Source organism: Salmo salar, chromosome ssa09 (assembly GCF_905237065.1).
Source record: "Salmo salar chromosome ssa09, Ssal_v3.1, whole genome shotgun sequence".
Lineage (NCBI taxonomy): Eukaryota > Metazoa > Chordata > Actinopteri > Salmoniformes > Salmonidae > Salmo > Salmo salar.
The window spans coordinates 49,530,001-49,551,120 of NC_059450.1; the positions used below are offsets into that span (position 1 = coordinate 49,530,001).

At 41.3% G+C, this 21,120-nt stretch overlaps 2 protein-coding genes across 5 annotated transcripts in view; both read right to left on the reverse strand.

Moving 5' to 3' along the window:
- LOC106611471 (VPS39 subunit of HOPS complex) overlaps positions 1-917 on the reverse strand; it is a 78,336-nt gene extending 77,419 nt beyond the window's left edge. For 3 of the 4 annotated variants that reach the window (XM_045723768.1, XM_045723769.1, XM_045723767.1), the window contains exon 1: positions 250-916. In XM_045723768.1, coding sequence (XP_045579724.1) covers positions 250-322 — 73 coding nt within the window. In that variant the 5' untranslated portion in view covers positions 323-916. Of the gene's footprint in view, positions 1-249 lie in introns of all 4 variants that reach the window. The other variant, XM_045723770.1, reaches the window with a different exon arrangement.
- Positions 918-1,951: 1,034 nt separating this feature from the next.
- LOC106611142 (transmembrane protein 87A) lies at positions 1,952-19,980 on the reverse strand. Its single transcript, XM_014211039.2, has 19 exons — positions 19,728-19,980; positions 18,908-18,965; positions 18,385-18,482; positions 17,609-17,725; positions 17,424-17,471; positions 15,854-15,910; positions 14,814-14,964; positions 14,582-14,643; positions 12,253-12,436; positions 11,941-12,040; positions 11,242-11,335; positions 10,765-10,945; positions 10,509-10,567; positions 9,007-9,110; positions 8,558-8,634; positions 7,852-7,922; positions 6,844-6,896; positions 3,523-3,553; positions 1,952-3,356 (listed from the first exon to the last, which is right to left on the reverse strand). The coding sequence occupies exons 1-19, from the start codon at positions 19,830-19,832 to the stop codon at positions 3,315-3,317; spliced, it is 1,692 nt and encodes a 563-aa protein (XP_014066514.1). The 5' UTR covers positions 19,833-19,980; the 3' UTR covers positions 1,952-3,314.
- Between the last annotated feature and the right edge of the window lie 1,140 nt (positions 19,981-21,120).

Here is a 21,120-nt window from a genome sequence, read left to right on the forward strand (position 1 = left end):
ACCTCTCCACGTCCTCGACCAGGTGCAAGACAGGGTTGCTTTGTTTACAAATTGTAGTGTCACCTCAAAACTCATCAAGACAACTTTGCTCCAACTAGCTGACAAGAGTTATCAGATAATTATCCGGTAAACAAACCAACCAGCTACCTTAGTACCTACCTAGTTAACTAGTTAGGTAGTTTATGGCAACAATAATTTACTATGTTAGCTAGCTACTGTAGTTAGCTTGTTGACATTATGACAACTTACCCCAAGCAGCAAGACAGTCAATCTGAAGAGGCAGTTTCTCCAGGATAGGGACCGGTTCGTAAGCGTCATGCATTGTAGTTACCTAGTTGATTTCCCGTTCAATTAAATCATCAAAACCAGTTGAAGATAGCAAGTTAAAACGAAAACAACAGTTATGTTGCTAACGTTTGTCAGCTACGGTACTGTAGCGTTAACTGGTAACGTTGGTAACAAAAACACTTTGTTGGGGGGCAACGTTACAAAAGGTACGTCTAAAAAAATGTCAAGTCCTACTCTTCGATCAAATAGTATCTTTAATCCGTGGAGGTAACCTTAAAATAATTCCTCTGTCATTCGTTGAAGCCATGACATTCAAAACAAAAACAGCGAACGAATTGATTAGCTAACTAACATGCTATGTTAGCGAGAGGACACCAAAAATAATAACGCGTTAGCTAGCTGGCGGTAGCAAAATTCCGTATCATCCCATGTTAGTCTAAAACCGACCACTTAATAACAACTTAATTGACACAGAAATCTAAAAAAGAAGAAGCTAAAATACTCCTACAACATATTCTGCTAGTCAATAAGCTAACACAAGAGATAAATATATATATGTGTTTGCTAGCTCCTTACTGACTCGGGGATTTGACAGGCAAGTCACATGATTAGTACATCAGAGAGGAAGAGGTGAAGCGAGAGGAGAAACTCGCCCCCGAAAAAATCTGTCTCCTCCTGCAGCTGCCGTTTTCCTCACCCACCAAGCGAGGAGGGTTTTGTACGGGTGTCGAATTTGGTCAAATCCCCCCCTAAAAATGTTTTTTGTTTTTTTTAAATGTAATGGCTTATTTGGTCAAATAGAAGTTTCGCAATTTCTTAGGTTGTTACGAATACACTGATATAATCTGATATAATTAAAAATCTCTGAAACTGGAAACTCCCTCACTAGCTTTAAGCACCAGCTGTCCGAGCAGCTCACAGATCACTGCACCTGTACATAGCCCATATATAATTTAGCCCAAACAACTACCTCTTCCCCTACTGTATTTATTTTGCTCCTTTGCAACCCCATTATTTATATTTCTACTTTGCACTTTCTTCCAATACAAATCTACCATTCCAGTGTTTTACTTGCGATATTGTATTTACTTTGCCACCATGGCCTTTTTTGCCTTTACCTCCCTTATCTCACCTCATTTGCTCACATTGTGTATAGACTTAATTTTCTACTGTATTATTGACTGTATGTTTGTTTTACTCCATGTGTAACTCTGTGTTGTTGTATGTTGTCGAACTGCTTTGCTTTATCTTGGCCAGGTCGCAAATGTAAATGAGAACTTGTTTTCAACTTGCCTACCTGGTTAAATTAAGGTGAAATAAATAAAATAAATAAAAATAAATAGGACACGTGACACACCGCCAACTTTGATTTAAAAAAAAAAAGAATACTAAAAAATACTTTTATATCGAAGTTGTGCTTTGTTAATGGACATGTATTTCCATTGTCTGAGCGGCCACTCGAAAATCGGGTCAATATAATGGATAATATGTGAGTACAATCACGAGGGATGAATTATATATAACAAAGGTGAACCTTCACCAGCGTTCTAGCACAGGGTCGTAGTAGAGAATGAGTATCTTGTGACCCTAAATTTTTTTTAAAAAAAGGTACATTTCATTTCACATAATACTACACACATATTGTATTAATTTGCACGATGACAATGTTTTAATATAAACTTTAATCCCAGAATAAACAGCAAAAACGCATACAATAATGTAACAAAAAAAAAAATTACAATGCAGACCCACTTTACTGTACATTAGATGCTGTCCTTATTTCCTGCTAAACAAAAAACAAAGAAAAAACAATGCAATGCAGGACAATTTAACAATAAAAAACCATATGCTGTCTGTAGAATAAATTACTGGGTCAGTGGGCCTGGTCTGGCCACACAGGCTGTGTTTACACGGGCTGCCCAGTATTGATCCTCTGCTGTGTGTCTCAGTAAATTGCACTGCGCCAGCATTGTGGGGGGAACGTGAAATTAATTATCTTGGGAGGTGGTGGCAGAAACTGACATAAAAAGCCTCACAGTGACACATAATAATGCATTTAACAAATAGACAAAATTATCAGACTGCACTGTGTCAATACTATTATAGATAAGTGTCAATGGCAGACTGACTGACTCACTGGGCCAAGTGACAGGTAGCATCCCAAATGGAACCCTATGTAGTGTACTACTTTTGACCAGGGCCCCATAGGGTAGTGCACTACTGTTGACCAGGGCCGCATAGGGTAGTGCACTACTGTTGACCAGGGCCGCATAGGGTAGTGCACTACTGTTGACCAGAGCCCCATAGGGTAGTGCACTACTGTTGACCAGGGCCCAGGCCAATATTTGTGCGATCAATTTAGGATGCAGACCTAGATTTACCAAAATATATAATACTATACATGCAGTATGTCACTGCTGCCAGCCCACTCCCTCACTATATCCCAATTATCTCTCCTTCCTTCCAAAGTGTGCACTTCTTCACTTCCCTTCACTGATTTGAAAGGAAATGGGTGGAAACTCCCACTAGTCCATGCCTCCACCAATCCAATGCTTTTAGATTTATGGGGAGGTAGCGAACGAGTGCACACTTCAAGCTATATTGGGGGTGGCAGGCAGCGTGGATCGAATCCCCGAGCTGACAAGGTAAAAATCTGTCTTTCTGCCCCCTGAACAAGGCAGTTAAACCCACGGTTCCCCGGTAGGCCGTCATTGTAAATAAGAATTTGTTCTTAATTGACTTGCCTAGTTAAATAAAAAGGTAAAATAAAAAATATCCATCGACTTGCCACTCCTATCTGAGGATACAGCATCATGGCCAGATGGGACCCTATGGGCCCTGGTCAAAAGTCGTGCACTACAGAGGGAATAGGTGGCCATTTGGCAAAGCCGTAGAGTTTATTAGCGGCTGCATGGCGGTGCTCAAAATGAAGGAACATAAAAAAGTGTTTACATAAATATAGGATCTGATGGGTCACTTCATTTAAACTCCATCAATGGCTGCCTCAGTGAAACCCCCCCACTCGGTCATTCCATTTTGGATCTCTCCATCTTGGTTTTCAGAATTTCCTGGGGACAAAAATGCGCAAGAGAAACATGTGTCCTATGAGTCTCTGTTGAATGATGGTAACACAAAATATAACTTTTGACTGAGCTTTTTTTAATTATTTTTTATTTTTTTAAATAGACAAAAATGTGACCGGCAGTTATTATGAGAGAGAAGTTCCTTATTTACCTCCTCTTCGTCAAGCATTACTGGGAGGGCTCTGCAGAGAGGGAGCAGAGAGAGAGAGGGAGACAGAGATAATTGCTTATTTGTTTTATTTTTGTATATATATTATTTGTTCATATATGATTTTTTTAAATGTACACTACCAGTCAAAGGTTTTAGAACACCTTCTCATTCAAGGGGTTTTCTTTATTTTTTTTACTATTATCTACATTGTACAATAACAGTGAAGTCATCAAAACTATGAAATAACACATATGGAATCATGTAGTAACCAAAAGTGTTAAACCAAACCAAATCAAAATATTTATATTTGAGATTCATCAAAGTAGCCACCCTTTGCCTTGATGACAGCTTTGCACACTTGGTATTCTCTTAACCAGCTTCATCTGGGATGCTTTTCCAACAGTCTGAAAGAGTTCCCACATATGCTGAGCACTTGTTGGCTGCTTTTCCTGCAGAATGCTGTGGTAGCCATGCTGGTTAAGTGTGCCTTGAATTCTAAATAAATCACTGACCGTGTCACCAGCAAAGCACCCCCACACATCAGACCTCCTACACCACGGTGGGAACCACGCATGCGGAAATCATCCGTTCACCTACTCTGCATCTCCCAACGACACGGCGGTTGGAACCAAAAATCTCCAATTTGGACTCTTGGCCCAAAGCAAGTCTCTTCTTATTATTGGTGTCCTTTAGTAGTGGTTTCTTTTGCAGCAATTTCGACCATGAAGGCCTGATTCACACAGTCTCCTCTGAACAGTTAATGTTGAGATGCGTCTGTTACATGAATTCTGTGAAGCATTTATTTGGGCTGTAATCTGAGGTGCAGTGAACTCTAATGAACTTATCCTCTGCAGCAGAGGTAAGGGTGCCCGAGTGGCGCAGCGGTCTAAGGCACTGCATCGCTACAGACCCTGATTCGATACTACAGTCCCACAGGGCGGCGTACAATTGGACCAGCGTCGTCCGGGTTAGGGGAGGGTTTGGCCGACGTAGGCCGTCATTGTAAATAAGAATTTGTTCTTAACTGGACTTGCCTAGTTAAATAAAGGTTAAATAAATAAAAACTCTGGGTCTTCCTTTCCTGTTGCGGTCCTCATGAGAGCCAATTTCAGCATTGATGGTTTTTGCGACTGAACTTGAAGAAACTTTCAAAGTTCTTAATTTTCCGGATTGACTGACCTTCATGTCTTAAAGTAATTATAGACTGTCATTTCTCTTTGCTTATTTCAGCTGTTCTTGTCATAATATGGACTTAGCCCTATTTGGCAAAAGACCACCTTCTGTATTTATTTAACTAGGCAAGTCAGTTAAGAAAAATATATTATTTACAATGATGGTCTATCAAAAGGCCTCCTTGCAGGGATGGGGGCTGGGATAAAAAAAGTAAATTTTTTATTTTTAAATATAGGACAAAACACACATCACGACAAGAGACACCACAACACTACATAAAGAGAGACCTAAGACAACAACATAGCAAGGTAGCAACACATGACAACACTGCATGGTAGCAACACAACATGACAAGAACATGGCAGCAGCACAACATGGTACAAACATTATTGGGCACAGACAACAGCACAAAGGGCAAGAAGGAGACAACAATACATCACACAAAGCAGCCACAACTGCCAGTAAGACTGTCCATGATTGAGTCTTTGAATGAAGAGATGGAGATAAAACTGTCCAGTTTGAGTGTTTGTTGCAGCTCGTTCCAGTCGCTAGCTGCAGCGAACTGAAAAGACGAGTGACTCAGGGATGTGTTTGCTTTGGGGACCTTTAACAGAATGTGACTGGCAGAACGGGTGTTGTATGTGGAGGATGAGGGCTGCAGTAGATATCTCAGATAGGGGGGGAGTGAGGCCTAAGAGAGCTTTATAAATAAGCATCAACCAGTGGGTCTTGCGACGGGTATACAGAGATGACCAGTTTACAGAGGAGTATAGAGTGCAGTGATGTGTCCTATAAGGAGCATTGGTGGGAAATCTGATGGCCGAATGGTAAAGAACATCTAGCCGCTCGAGAGCAACCTTACCTGCCGATCTATAAATAACATCTCCGTAATCTAGCATGGGTAGGATGGTCATCTGAATCAGGGTTAGTTTGGCAGCTGGGGTGAAAGAGGAGCGATTACGATAGAGGAAACCAAGTCTAGATTTAACCTTAGCCTGCAGCTTGGATATGTGCTGAGAGAAGGACAGTGTACCGTCTAGCCATACTCCCAAGTACTTGTATGAGGTGACTACCTCAAGCTCTAAACCCTCAGAGGTAGTAATCACACCTGTGGGGAGAGGGGCATTCTTCTTACCAAACCACATGACCTTTGTTTTGGAGGTGTTCAGAACAAGGTTAAGGGCAGAGAAAGCTTGCTGGACACTAAGAAAGCTTTGTTGTAGAGCATTTAACACAAAATCCAGGGAGAGGCCAGCTGAGCATAAGACTGTATCACCTGCATATAAATGGATGAGAGAGCTTCCTACTGCCTGAGCTATGTTGTTGATGTAAATTGAGAAGAGCGTGGGGCCTAGGATCGAGCCCTGGGGTACTCCCTTGGTGACAGGCAGTGGCTGAGACAGCAGATGTTCTGACTTTATACACTGCACTCTTTGAGAGAGGTAGTTAGCAAACCAGGCCAAAGACCCCTCAGAGACACCAATACTCCTTAGTCGGCCCACAAGAATGGAATGGTCTACCGTATCAAAAGCTTTGGCCGAGTCAATAAAAATAGCAGCACAACATTACTTAGAATCAAGGGCAATGGTGACATCACTGAGGACCTTCAAGGTTGCAGTGACACATCCATAACCTGAGCGGAAGCCAGATTGCATTCCAGAGAGAATACTATAGACATCCACCCCTACCTTGTCACAACAAACTGAAAAAAAAAGAAATTCCACAAATTAACTTTTAACAAGGCACACCTGTTAATTGAAATGCATTCCAGGTGACTACCTCATGAAGCTTGTTGAGAGAATGCCAAGAGTGTGCAAAGCTGTCATCAAGGTAAAGGGTGGCTACTTTGAAGAATCTCAAATATAAAATATATTTTGATTTGTTTAACACTTTTTTGGTTACTACATGATTCCATATGTGTTATTTCATAGTTTTGATGTCTTCACTATTATTCTACAATGTAGAAAATATTCAAAATAAAATAAAAACCCAGGAATGAGTAAGTGTGTCCAAATTTTTGACCATGAACCACCATTCATGCCAATAAAGCATTTCTTGAATTGAGAGAGCAGAGAGGTGACCAGTTATATGAACGTAGCAGTAACTTGGGCCAATACACCTCAAAATGTTCCTTTCTTTCCTACTCACACATCAGCAACAGTTGTGGGAATGTTCTCCTCAACCCATTTCAGGTCTTCATCCTGAGAACAAGAGAAAGGATACATTCATTTATTTGTATAAATACGCAAAACAGTGTCTTGAATCAGATTGGACTGTGAAAAGATGACTAAGTTAAGTCATCAGACCCCAACCATGGATCATCCAGAGCCGTGCTATAAATTCTCGGACAACCCAAAGATTCCAAGATGCCCTTCCAGACTCCCTCCACCTACCCAAGGACGTCAGAGTACAAAAATCGGTTAACCACCTAACTGAAGAACTAAATTGAACTTAGCGTAAAACCCTAGATGCAGTCGCACTCCTAAAAACAAAACAAAAAACATTTGTCATAAGAAACTAGCTCCCTGGTATACAGAAAATACCCGAGCCCTGAAGCAAGCTTCCAGAAAATTGGAACGGAAATGGCGCCACACCAAACTGGAAGTCTTCCAACTAGCTTGGAAAGACAGTACCGTGCAGTATCGAAGAGCCCTCACTGCTGCTCGATCATCCTATTTTTCCAACTTAATTGAGGAAAATAAGAATAATCCCACATTTATTTTTGATACGGTCGCAAAGCTAACTAAAAAGCAGCATTCCCCAAGAGAGGATGGCTTTCACTTCAGCAGTAATAAATTCATGAACTTCTTTGAGGAAAAGATCATGATCATTAGACAGCAAATTACGGACTCCTCTTTAAATCTGCGTATTCCTCCAAAGCTCAGTTGTCCTGTGTCTGCACAGCACTGCCAGGACCTAGGATCAAGGGAGACACTCAAGTTTTGAATTGAATGGACTCACCTCTTTACTCAGTAGTTTTGAATTGAAATGAATGGACTCGCCGTTTCACTCAGTAGTTTTGAATTGAATGGACTGACCTCTTCACTCAGTAGTTTTGAATTGAAATGAATGGACTCGCCGTTTCACTCAGTAGTTTTGAATTGAATGGACTGACCTCTTCACTCAGTAGTTTTCAATTGAATTGAATGGACTGACCTCTTTACTCAATAGTTTCTGTGACTGGGCTCCATTAGTCTCAGCCTTGGTGCCTCTCATCTTCATCCCCTCTGGAACAGAAATGTGGAGTTAGATACAGTGCCTTCAGAAAGTATTCATACCCCTTCACTTATTCCACATTTTGTTGTGTTTACAGCCTGAATTCAAATGGATTAAATCGATTTTTTTTCTCACAAATGTAAATAAAAAAAAATGTATATAATTCATTTTGAATTTAGGCTATAACATAACAAAATGTAAGTCAAATGGTATATATACTTTCTAAAGTAACTGTAGAGACCAGGGTTGGGGTCAATTCAGGAAGTACAGTGAAATTCCATTCCAATTCTCGTCAATGCTTTTCAAATAGGAAAATGTGGAATTGACCCCAACCCCGCTCGACTGGAATTGACCCCAAGCCCGCTCGACTGGAATTGACCCCAACCCCGCTCGACTGAAATTGACCCCAACCCCGCTCGACTGGAATTGACCCCAACCCCGCTCGACTGGAATTGACCCCAACCCCGTTAGACTGGAATTGACCCCAACCCCGTTAGACTGGAATTGACCCCAACCCCGCTAGACTGGAATTGACCCCAACCCTGTTAGACTGGAATTGACCCCAACCCCGTTAGAGATCCCTATTGTCATATATTATATCAATACAGCAGGAAATCATAACGTTAAATTGGTTAAAGTCTTTCACCAAAGGCTTCATTCAGCATGGGTTCCTTGGCTTCATCCTCCTCATCGTCTTCATCGATCAGAGGGGAATGGGAGAACCTGCGAGAACACAACACAGCCTCAGACAGGCGCTATATACTATTATATAAATATATATATAACTACACTGTTACTATTGTGTATATGTTACTACTGTGTGTGTGTGTGTGTGTGTGTATATATTACATTGTAATGTATATATGTGTTACTACACTGTTACTATTGTGTATATGTTACTACTGTGTGTGTATGTATATATGTGTTACTACACTGTTACTATTGTGTATATGTTACTACTGTGTGTGTATATATATATATATAACTACACTGTTACTATTGTGTGTATATATATTATTAATGTTATTACAAATGACCTCTGATCTCTCTGAAAACATTAGGCAGGTATATAGTCTGTTAGAACATAATGTTGACCTCTGGCTGTTGGCGGAGGGTCGTAGCAACACCATGATGACCAGGAGGATGGTGGAGAAGAGGAGACGCCAGAACGCATCGTCCACCCACAGATCCCTCCAACCCTGAGAGACACAGTGGACAGACACACACAGTGGACAGACACACACACAGTGGACAGACACACACACAGTGGACAGACACACACACAGTGGACAGAGTGGACACAGTGGACAGACACACAGTGGACACAGTGGACAGAGACACAGTGGACAGAAACACAGTGGACAGACACACAGTGTATTAAAAAACACAAGACAACAGCAGACAGTACATCATAATCAATTATCATTTGTTTCGAATATGAACAAATATTCTATATACACTGAACTATATACACGGAATACACTGAACAAAAATATATAAAAAACGAAAACTGCAACAATTTCAAGGATTTGCAGTTCATAAGAAAATCTGTCAATTTAAATAAATTCATTATGCATCTGTTAGTCACAAATACTTAAAAAATATTTTTTTTTAATTAAGAGGGGTGTGGTTCAGAAAAGCACCATTAGCATCATGCAGCGCGACACATCTCCTTCACAAAGTGTTGATCAGGCTGTTGATTATGGCCTGTGGAATGTTGGTCCCACTCAGCTTCAATGGCTGTGTGAAGTTGCTAGATATTGGCGGGAACTGGAACATGCTGTCACACACGTTAATCCAGAGCATCCCAAACATGCTCAATGGGTGACATGTCTGGTGAGTATGCAGGCCATGGAAGAACTGGGACATTTTCAGCTTCCAGGAATTGTGTACAGATCCTTTGCGACATGCTGCAACATGAGGTGATGGCAGTGTATGAACGGCATGACAATGGGACCTCAGGATCTCGTCACGGTATCTCTGTGCATTCAAATTGTCATCGATAAAATGCAATTGTGTTCGTTGTCCGTAGCTTATGCCTGCCCCATAGCATAACCCCACCGCCACCATGGGGCACTCTGTTCACAACGTTGACATCAGCAAACCGCTCGCCCTTTACGACGCCATACACAGGCCGGTTGGACGTACTGCCAAATTCTCAAAAAATATGTTGGAGGCGGCTTATGGTAGAAAAATGTACATTCTGGCAACAGCTCTGGTGGACATTCTTGCAGTCAGCATGCCAATTGTACATTCCCTCAAAACTTGAGACATCTGTGGCGTTGGCGTTGTTGTGACAACACTGCACCTTTTAGAGTGACTTTTTTATTGTCCCCAGCACAAGGTACACCTACGTAATGATCAAGTTGTTTAAAAATCAGCTTCTTGATATGCCACACCTGTCAGGTGGACGTATTATCTTGGCCAAAGGAGAATATGCTCACTAACAGGGATGTAAAACTAATTTGTAGACAACATTTTTAGGGAAATAAGAGTTTTGTGCGTATGGAAAATTTTCTGGGATCTTATTATTTCAACTCATGGGAAACATGGGACCAATACTTTATTTTTGTTCAGTGTAAAATCTACCAACTCACGGTCTGGCAGTCGACCAGCTTAAACACTTTGGTCGTCCAGATGATGAAGATAATAGAAGCTACGGAAACAAAACAAAGTGAAAAGTTAAAATAAATAACTTATTAATTTATCTTTTGTTTATTCAATATTGAGATTAACAGAATCAATTTTTTAAAGTAAGTACCCAAGTACAATAAAATCATATCAAATTGAAAAGCTGTGCCTTTCATAGCGCTGTGACATTAAAACCATTCATAAATATTCCTCCAAACTCACCCAGAACAGAGAAGATAAGTGTGTTGGTGAAATGCTGATACAGAGACAGCTTCACTACGTTCCTACGCAGCTTCAGAAGACGAGTGGTCTGGGACAAGCTTATGAAGATCCACCACATCACACAGGAGTCAATGAGAGAGAGACTCAGGTTAGCCACCAGGGCTACGGTTCCATAGAAACCCTGGGGAGAGAGAGAGAGAAAGAAAAAGATTGAGGACAGAGGGACAGTTCAAAGAGCGAGAGAGAGAGAGAGAGAGAGAGAGAGAGAGAGAGAGAGAGAGAGAAAGAGAGAAAGAGCGAGAGAGAAAGAGAGAAAGAGCGAGAGAGAAAGAGAGAGAGAGAGAGAGAGAGAGAAAAAGATTGAGGACAGAGGGACAGTTCAAAGAGCGAGAGAGACAGAGACGCATCCACAAACTTCCAAGGTGTCTCAAAGTGATATATAGATGAGAAGTGTAGCGATTATCTGTAGCGACTCACTCCTGTGACGCGCAGCACTCCCTCCACAGAGGAGAAGAGCAGGTAGAGCAGGCCTACTGCTGCTAGCCGGTGGACTGTGGTGCCCAGCCTGGGTCTGTGAGAGACAGCGCAGGAAAACAGGAGCGGGAGGGGGGAGGAGAAGGGAAATCAGTGCCTGTACTCACAAAACAGGTCTCAGAGTACAGATTGAAAAAGAATGGGGGTCTGATCCTCAATCAGCGCTCTTACTCAGAGACGCTTTGTGAATACGGGCCCAGATGTGTGGTCAAAGCTAGGCCATAAAAACAGGGCGTTGGTGTGTGTGTATGTGTGTGTGTGTGTGTATTAGTATCCTCATGGGTACCGGAAATCCCCCAAAGTCTGCACAAGGATAGTAAAACCTATGCTGTGTGTGTGTGTGTGTGTGTGTGGGTCACAACTCCTTGTACATGTAAACACTGTACAAGATTGTAGTGTGACAGTAGGGGAAACCTCCATTGATACCATACAAATCAGTAGGTGATGGACAATAACAGCAGTTCAGTTCTGAACCCACAGAACAGGGTCATCATAGTCAGTACAGTATTCATATTGTACGCGTTCCAAATTACACTCTATTCCTTTAAACATAGTGCCCTACTTTTGACTGGAGCCCTGTGGGCCCTAGTGCACTATTTAAAAAAAAGGGGGGAATAAGGGTGCCATTTGGGATGAACTCACTTGACGATGCCGTAGCCCAGACTGACTATGAGCACTAGGATCCGAGCCAGAGATCTCTTCAGAGCAGACAGCAACTCGGCAAAGATTACAGCACCTTGAACTGTGGAGGGACAACATTTTAAAACATTTTAAAACAACAAAAAGTAGATGTGAGTTGAAAGTAAATTTACAGATTTTACAAAAGAGAATGACCATGATGCAACTCTCCTTTAAATCAAATCAACCGATTGATCGACATATATAAAAAAATTTAAAAAAAATGTTTTTTTAAATGACCGTGCATTTCTAAATAAGAGCGCGAATTTAACCGACCATAGTCTCCTCTGTAGCGGATACTCTGGTACTCAGAGTAGAAGACAGCTTTCTCCAACATGCCCAGGATGATCACTCCTCCGATCCAGAACTGGATTCTCAACAGATCCTTCCAGTAACAGGCAGACCAGAAGAGCCAGAGAGCCCCGAAGAACACATACACTATACACATCACCATGTAGAACTGGGAAAGAACAAACACACATCATCATGTAGAACACACACTATACACATCACCAGGTAGAACACACACTATACACATCACCAGGTAGAACACACACTATACACATCACCAGGTAGAACACACACTATACACGTCACCAGGTAGAACACACACTATACACATCACCAGGTAGAACACACACTATACACATCACCAGGTAGAACAAACACTATACACATCACCATGTAGAACAAACACTATACACATCACCATGTAGAACAAACACATCACCATGTAGAACACACACATCACCATGTAGAACACACATTATACACATCACCAGGTAGAACAAACACTATACACATCACCACGTAGAACAAACACTATACACATCACCATGTAGAACAAACACTATACACATCACCATGTAGAACAAACACTATACACATCACCAGGTAGAACAAACACTATACACATCACCAGGTAGAACAAACACTATACACATCACCATGTAGAACAAACACTATACACATCACCATGTAGAACAAACACTATACACATCACCATGTAGAACAAACACATCACCATGTAGAACACACACATCACCATGTAGAACAAACACTATACACATCACCATGTAGAACAAACACTATACACATCACCAGGTAGAACAAACACTATACACATCACCATGTAGAACAAACACTATACACATCACCAGGTAGAACAAACACTATACACATCACCATGTAGAACAAACACATCACCATGTAGAACACACACATCACCATGTAGAACACACATTATACACATCACCAGGTAGAACAAACACTATACACATCACCATGTAGAACAAACACTATACACATCACCAGGTAGAACAAACACTATACACATCACCAGGTAGAACAAACACTATACACATCACCAGGTAGAACAAACACTATACACATCACCAGGTAGAACACACACTATACACATCACCAGGTAGAACACACACTATACACGTCAGAGAGGCCGGTACAGGAAGAAACAGAGCAGCTGTTCCGGACATTGAAACATGACATCATAATATACCGTCTTAACTGACGAATACCATCACAATATACCATCCTAACACATATCACAATACACCATCCTAACACATTCCATCACAATATACCACCAAAATACACCATCAAAATACACCATCCTAACACATACCATCATAATATATACCATCACAATACATACCACCATAATATACCATCCTAACACATACCATCCTAACACATACCATGATAATACACCACCATAATACACCACCATAATACACCATCCTAACACGTACCACCATAATACACCACCATAATACACCATCCTAACACGTACCACCATAATATACCACCATAATATACCATCCTAACACGTACCACCATAATATACCACCATAATATACCATCATAATATACCACCATAATATACCATCCTAACTAATACATCACCATTCTTATCTAATCAAGATATATTAGTGTTATTTTTCATACATAAAAAAAAAAGTTAACATTTTTTTTCCACTTTGACATTCAAGTATTTTGTGTAGATAGTTGACCAAAAAAATACAATTATAACCATTTGAATAAACCTTTGTAACAACAAAATGTGTTAAAGGTCAAGGGGTGTGAATTCAGCTACCTCAGCTACCTCAGCTACTTCAGTATCCCTGCATGTTGTACATATGACCCTGACCCTAGACCTGGCCCTAGACCTGGCCCTAGACCTGGCACTGGCCCTAGACCTGACACTGGCCCTAGACCTGGCCCTAGACCCTGGCCCTAGACCTGACCCTGACTCTGACTCTAGACCTGACCCTGACTCTAGACCTGGCCCTAGACCTGGCCCTAGACCTGACACTGACCCTAGACCTGACACTGACCCTGGCCCTAGACCTGACACTGACCCTGGCCCTAGACCTGACACTGGCCCTAGACCTGGCCCCAGACCTGGCCCTAGACCTGGCCCAGTATACAGCATACATTCTCCTATTGTTTTATGTATCTCTTATTTCTTGTGTATTTTTTCTTCAGTTACACTATTTTGATATTGAATACTGCACTGTTGGGACGGACTTGCAAGCTAAGCATTTCACTGTACTTGTGCATGTGACGAATAAAACTAGTAACATACCATCATAAGAGGCCAGTCTGCAGGGGAGGAGTATTCACGAGGCCCCTTCATCTCCACGGTCACTGTAAATACACAGACAGGCAGTCTCAGACACAGGCAGGCACAGACACAGGCAGTCTCAGACAACGTCAATTTCTCATTGCTCTGCAGACAGAAGGGCACTTCGATGATGAAGCACTAAGTCAAAGGCCTATGTTTATATTAGAGAGTGTTAAGTTACGGTAATACTGACTGATAAAGGCCAAGTTTCCCTGGACGTCATTAGTCTCCTCCTCCTCTGCTCCAGGGCGCCCCCCGCTGGCATCTCCACGTTGCTGCGGCTGTACCTTCACTATAAACAGGTAGGGGCTGTCGGACCACGCCTTGGCCACAGCGCCTATATCCTTCAAGGGGACACATGACAAGACACTTCGAACGCATCCCAAATAGCACCCTGTTCCCTATTTAGCCAGTGGTGGGGGAAAAGTACCTAATTGTCATACTTGAGTAAAAGTAAAGATACATTAATAGAAAATGACTCAAGTAAAAGTGAGTCACCATACGGACACGCCTGGAACCCAAATGGATTACGTCGCGCAATTGAGAGTCAAGTGTGGCGTAAAATACTTTAGTTTTAAATATATTTAAGTATCAAAAGGAAATGTAATTGCTAAAATATACTTAAATATCAAAAAATAAATTTAAGTATAAATCATTTAAAATTCCTTATTTTAAGCAAAGCAGATGGTACAATTTTCTTGTTTTGTTTAATATATGGATAGGAAGGGGCACGTTCCAACACTCAGACATGTGTGTTTAGTGAGTCCGCCAGATTAGAGAGGCAGTAGGGAGGACCAGAGATGTTCTCTGTTTAGTGAGTCCGCCAGATTAGAGAAGCAGTAGGGATGACCAGGGATATTCTCTGTTTAGTGAGTCCGCCAGATTAGAGAAGCAGTAGGGAGGACCAGGGATATTCTCTGTTTAGTGAGTCCGCCAGATTAGAGAAGCAGTAGGGATGACCAGGGATGTTCTCTGTTTAGTGAGTCCGCCAGATTAGAGAAGCAGTAGGGATGACCAGGGATGTTCTCTGTTTAGTGAGTACTTTAAAGCATTTTTACTTAACTACTTAACACCACTGTATTTAGTCCACTACTTTTGACCAGGGTCCATATGCTGCCATTTCAGAAGCACACTTTCAATGCAAAACCCATTTAGACACAGGCATGACTATATACAACCTGTTTACATAAATCTTATAAAACACACTATTAAACAGAGTTCTGATTGGCTTACCGGCTTTTCCAGCCACCCCTGTGGAGCACTCTGATTGGAAGGCCTGCCTTCCTCGCTCTAAACAACAACAGAGTGATAGTGAGTACACAGATGGCTTATCCATTTGATTTCAAATCACTTTTTGACCGCACCTCTTGATTTGAACAAAAACATTCTCTACATATCTGCCCACGATAGAAGTCAAATATAAAAACAGAAATACCTTATTGACATAAATATTCAGACCCTTTGCTATGAGACTCGAAATTGAGCTCTGGTGCATCCTGTTTCTATTGATCATCCTTGAGATGTTTCTACAACTTGATTGGTGACCACCTGTGGTAAATTCAATTGATTGGACATGATGTGGAAAGGCACACACCTGTCTATATAAGGTCCCACAGTTGACAGTGCATGTCAGAGCAAAAACCAAGTCATGAGGTCGAAGGAATTGTCCGTAAAGCTCCGAGACAGGATTGTGTCGAGCTTCAGATCTGGGGAAGGGTACGAAAACATTTTTGCAGCATTAAAGGTCCCCAAGAACACAGTGGCCTCCATCATTCTTAAATGGAAGAAGTATGGAACCACCAAGACTCTAACTAGAGCTGGCCACCCGGCCAAACTGAGCAATTGAGGGAGAAGGGCATTGACCAAGAACCTGATGGTCACTCTGACAGAGCTAAAGAGTTCCTCTGTGGAGATGTTTAGAACTTCCTAGAAGGACAACCATCTCTGCAGCACTCCATCAATCAGGCCTTTATGGTAGAGTGGCCAGACGGAAGCCACTCCTCAGTAAAAGGCACATGACAGCCCGCTTGGAGTTTGCCAAAAGGCACCTAAAGGACTCTCAGACCATGAGAGGCAAGATACTCTGGTCTGATGAAACCAATATGTAACTATTTTTCCTGAATGCCAAGCGTCACGTCTGGAGGAAACCTGGCACCATTCCTACGGTGAAGCATGGTGGTGGCAGCATCATGATGTGGGGATGTTTCTCAGAGGCAGGGACTGGGAGACTAGTCAGGATCAAGGGAAAGATGAACGGAGCAAAGTACAGAGAGATCCTTGATGTAAACCTGCTCCAGAGCACTCAGGACCTCAGACTGGGGTGAAGGTTCACCTTCCAACAGGACAATGACCCTAAGCACACAGCCAAGACAACGCAGGAGTGGCTTCGGGACAAGTCTCGGAATGTAACATAGTTGCCCAGCCAGAGCCCAGACTTGAACCCAATCGAACATCTCTGGAGAGACCTGAAAATAGCTATGCAGTGACGCTCCCCATCCAACCTGACAGAGCTTGAGAGGATCTGCAGAGAAGAATGGGAGAAACTCCCCAAACACAGGTGTGCCAAGCTTGTAGCGTCATACCCAAGAAAACTCGAGGCTGTAATCACTGTAATCGCTGCTTCAACAAAGTACTGAGTGAAAGGTCTGAATACTTATGTAAATGTACTGTTTTTTTTATTTTTTTGCCTTGTCATTACGGGGTATCATGTGTTGTTTTATTTTAGAATAAGGCTGTAACGTAACAGCACTTTATTTTTTTTTATTTTTTTATCAACGCGTCTGAATACACTGTCTAATAATACCTGTGGACTGATGAGGGGTTGATAGGGGCTGAAGTCTGTGTAGTACACCTGGAAGGAGGAATGGAGGGAGGGGAGGGGGGGGGGGGTCAGAGATATAATACATCAACCAAGAATTCTAAGTCAGTGTATGGCAACACCCCCCCCCACAAACAACAACAACAACAACAACAGAATAGCCAACCAACCTTGGGTTGTAAAAGAACTGAGCAGTTGTCAAAGTACATGTATCCCTGGCTGTAGAAGCCGCTCCAGTCCTTCTTCAGCATGTGATCCAGACCAAACATAGTCAGTGCCTTGTTGTCCTACAGGAAGTAGAAAGAGAAACAACTCACTGACTGGGCACAAAAAGAAGAAAAAAAAAGGACAAAACAGGAACATGTCTCTTCTCTTCTAACTGCACCTGTACATAGCCCATCTATAATTTAGCCCAAACAACTACCTCTTCCCCTACTGTATTTATTTATTTTGCTCCTTTGCAACCCATTATTTATATTTCTACTTTGCACTTTCTTCCACTACAAATCTACCATTCCAGTGTTTTCCTTGCTATATTGTATTTACTTTGCCATCATGGCCTTTTAATTGCCTTTACCTCCCTTATCTCATCTCATTTGCTCACATTGTATATAGACTTATTTTTCTACTGTATTATTGACTGTATGTTTGTTTTACTCCATGTGTAACTCTGTGTTGTTGTATGTTGTCGAACTGCTTTGCTTTATCTTGGCCAGGTCGCAATTGTAAATGAGAACTTGGTGTCTAATAAATTCCAGGCAACACACTATTTTTGTGGTACTGCTATTACAACATTAATGCGATGGCATAGTTGGATACGTATTACTATTTCTCTGTGTGCTATTTGTGGTTCGTGTGCAGGGTTATGATGAGTCTGCCTGTAAGAATGGGCAGCAGAGAAGAAGAAGAAGGGGGGAGGAGAAAAACAAAAAGGGATTGTACTCACTGGAGTATTGAAAACTTCATTGTAGCAGATAGAGGAACGGAGGTACCAACTGATGTTGAAGGCCAGGGTGGGATCACATAAAGCCAAGTCGCCCTGGACTGGAGGAGGAGAGGAGAGTCAATAGCAGAAACACAGGGAAAGAAGAGGAGGGGGAAATACTTGTATTGGCTACTTGTACTACATTCTTATGAAGGTTATATGAAGTGTAATAATTTGTAATGATGGGAAAAGTGTAAGGCCCGTACCAAAGTGTTTGTAGTGAAATGAAGGATACTGGGAGAAACATAGCCATATGGTCAGGATGTGTACAAAACAGCACTATATTCCCTATACAGTATAGTGCACTATTTTTTTTACTAGAGAGCAGATAAGAAACAGGGTGCCATTTCAGACGAAGCCCGTGAGTAAGTTGCACGGACAGGAGTAACAGGAAAACCCTGTTTAACTACAGCCGTCAAAACAATCTTTTTGGTCTGTAAACAAATCATCATCTTTGTTTTATTCCAAGGCTTACTATACTTACATCTCATGAAAATAGTTGTGTTGGCGTACAGTGTCTTCCGGAAGACTGCATTTTGTGACTATGGAAACGAATAGATCAAGTTACCACAGCAGCAAAGCACCTTGGACAAGGTTTTATCTAAATACTTGTCATGGTTGGGCAATACAACATCAGACAACTAGCTAGTTTGGTATGTTATCAAGCGTTAGCCTTAGACTTGTTAACAGTATGAAATCTCAATTAAAGAAATAAGCAAACTAGCTATACGCAATATTCCATTCACTACCTGACCTTAAGGTGAGTGGTAATGAGTTGGAGCAGGTACACTGTAGACATTATAGTACACTAATATATATACTAAATATATATATATATATATATATATATATATATATATATATATATATATATATATATTACAGTATTCTCAGGTTATTGAGGACACAACTGACTCTTCTAGGCTCAAGGAGTAACGTTAGTAGCAAATAATCTGTGGTAGCTAGCTAGTAGCCTATCTTCCCAGATCATGTGATGTAATATTGCTAATGAAAACAATGTAACGTTAGCTTCAGTACACCTTCAGTTTACATCTGTCAACCCAGGATTCATTTACTTCCCTGGGCTTGACTGTTGTACTTTAAAAAGCCTGCTAGGCTAGGCTATGCTAGGCTAGGCTAAGCTAGGATAAACTAGGCTAAGCTAAGCTAGGCTAAGCTAAGCTAGGCTAGGCTGAGGTTCCTTAGCTATCTACCTACTGCAGCTGATATTGAAATACTGTCATGCTGACACGTTAACAACACACACAACACACATACAGGACAGTCACGGCGAATGTACTCACTGAGTTGATGTCGACATTCCACAAGGACACTTCTGCCCCGATCCCTGGACGTAAAATTGAAATAAAAAACAACAAACATGACAAAAACACCGTGACATCTGTCATTTTAAATTTGTGTACGACGCAGTTCCGCAGTCAGTTCCGGGCCGGGGTCTGTTTGCTGAGGGAGAGGCTAACCGGACACGCCAAACGGACACGCCAAACGGACACACGGACACGCCAAACGGACACGTGGATGACGTCGAGTGTGGAGACGAACGGATACGATATAATAAGGATAAAGAAAATCAATTTGACCTCTTAATACTAATTGTGTTCACGTGAAAAATGTCATCAATAAATGTAAAAAAAAATATATATATAATAATGTATTTTTTAAAAACGAATACAAAAAGAATACAAAATAATAAACTTATAAAAACAAACAAAAAACACTCTTCCTTGTTTTCTAATAAGGAGTTCGAGCTGTACATTAAGACCATTCTACATTCTTCTAATAAGAGCAGTTTACTAACTACATGTAAAATATATTGCCAGATTTGGATTACGTTCCCTTGGATATAAATCAACACAAAAAAACACTATAGATCTGGAGAACAAGTGACTTTGCCAAATATGAGAGGTCTCTCTAAACCTGTTATTAACACTTACGACATATGTATTAGCAGATAATGGCAATACACCGTTCTACACAAATCTACCAGTGATATCAATGCTGTGACAATACACCATTCTACACAAATCTACCAGTGATATCAATGCTGTGACAATACACCGTTCTACACAAATCTACCAGTGATATTAAATGCTGTGACAATACACCATTCTACACATATCTACCAGTGATATCAATGCTGTGACAATACACCATTCTACACAAATCTACCAGTGATATCAATGCTGTGACAATACACCGTTCTACACAAATCTACCAGTGATATCAATGCTGTGACAATACACCGTTCTACACATGTCGTAGCTGTATCAGTGTTCACATTTCAAACTGAAACCTGTGCAAGAGGATACTGTCTGCTATCGCAAATGTCAAATTCCATTCCAAGTCACTTTGCACATTATAAAGCAAAAATTTATTTTACCTCACGATTGTTTCCTTTGCCATTTCGATAATAATTCGCTAGTAGTGCTGTTGTTGCTATCATAGACTAGCTGGGAAAGGATTTACAGGACGACTGAATGAACCGACTGTCTTTCATTTGTATTATTTGTATTATTATTATTGCAGAAAACGTCAGTATAAAACAGACAAGGACAAGATATGCTAGGGGGGTACAATTGTGTTGATAGTATAGCTTGCAGAGCACAGGAAGTAAAACGTTTCAGTAAAGTGGCTGTAATGGCTTCAACACTGAGTAATTGCACTGAATCTGCTCGA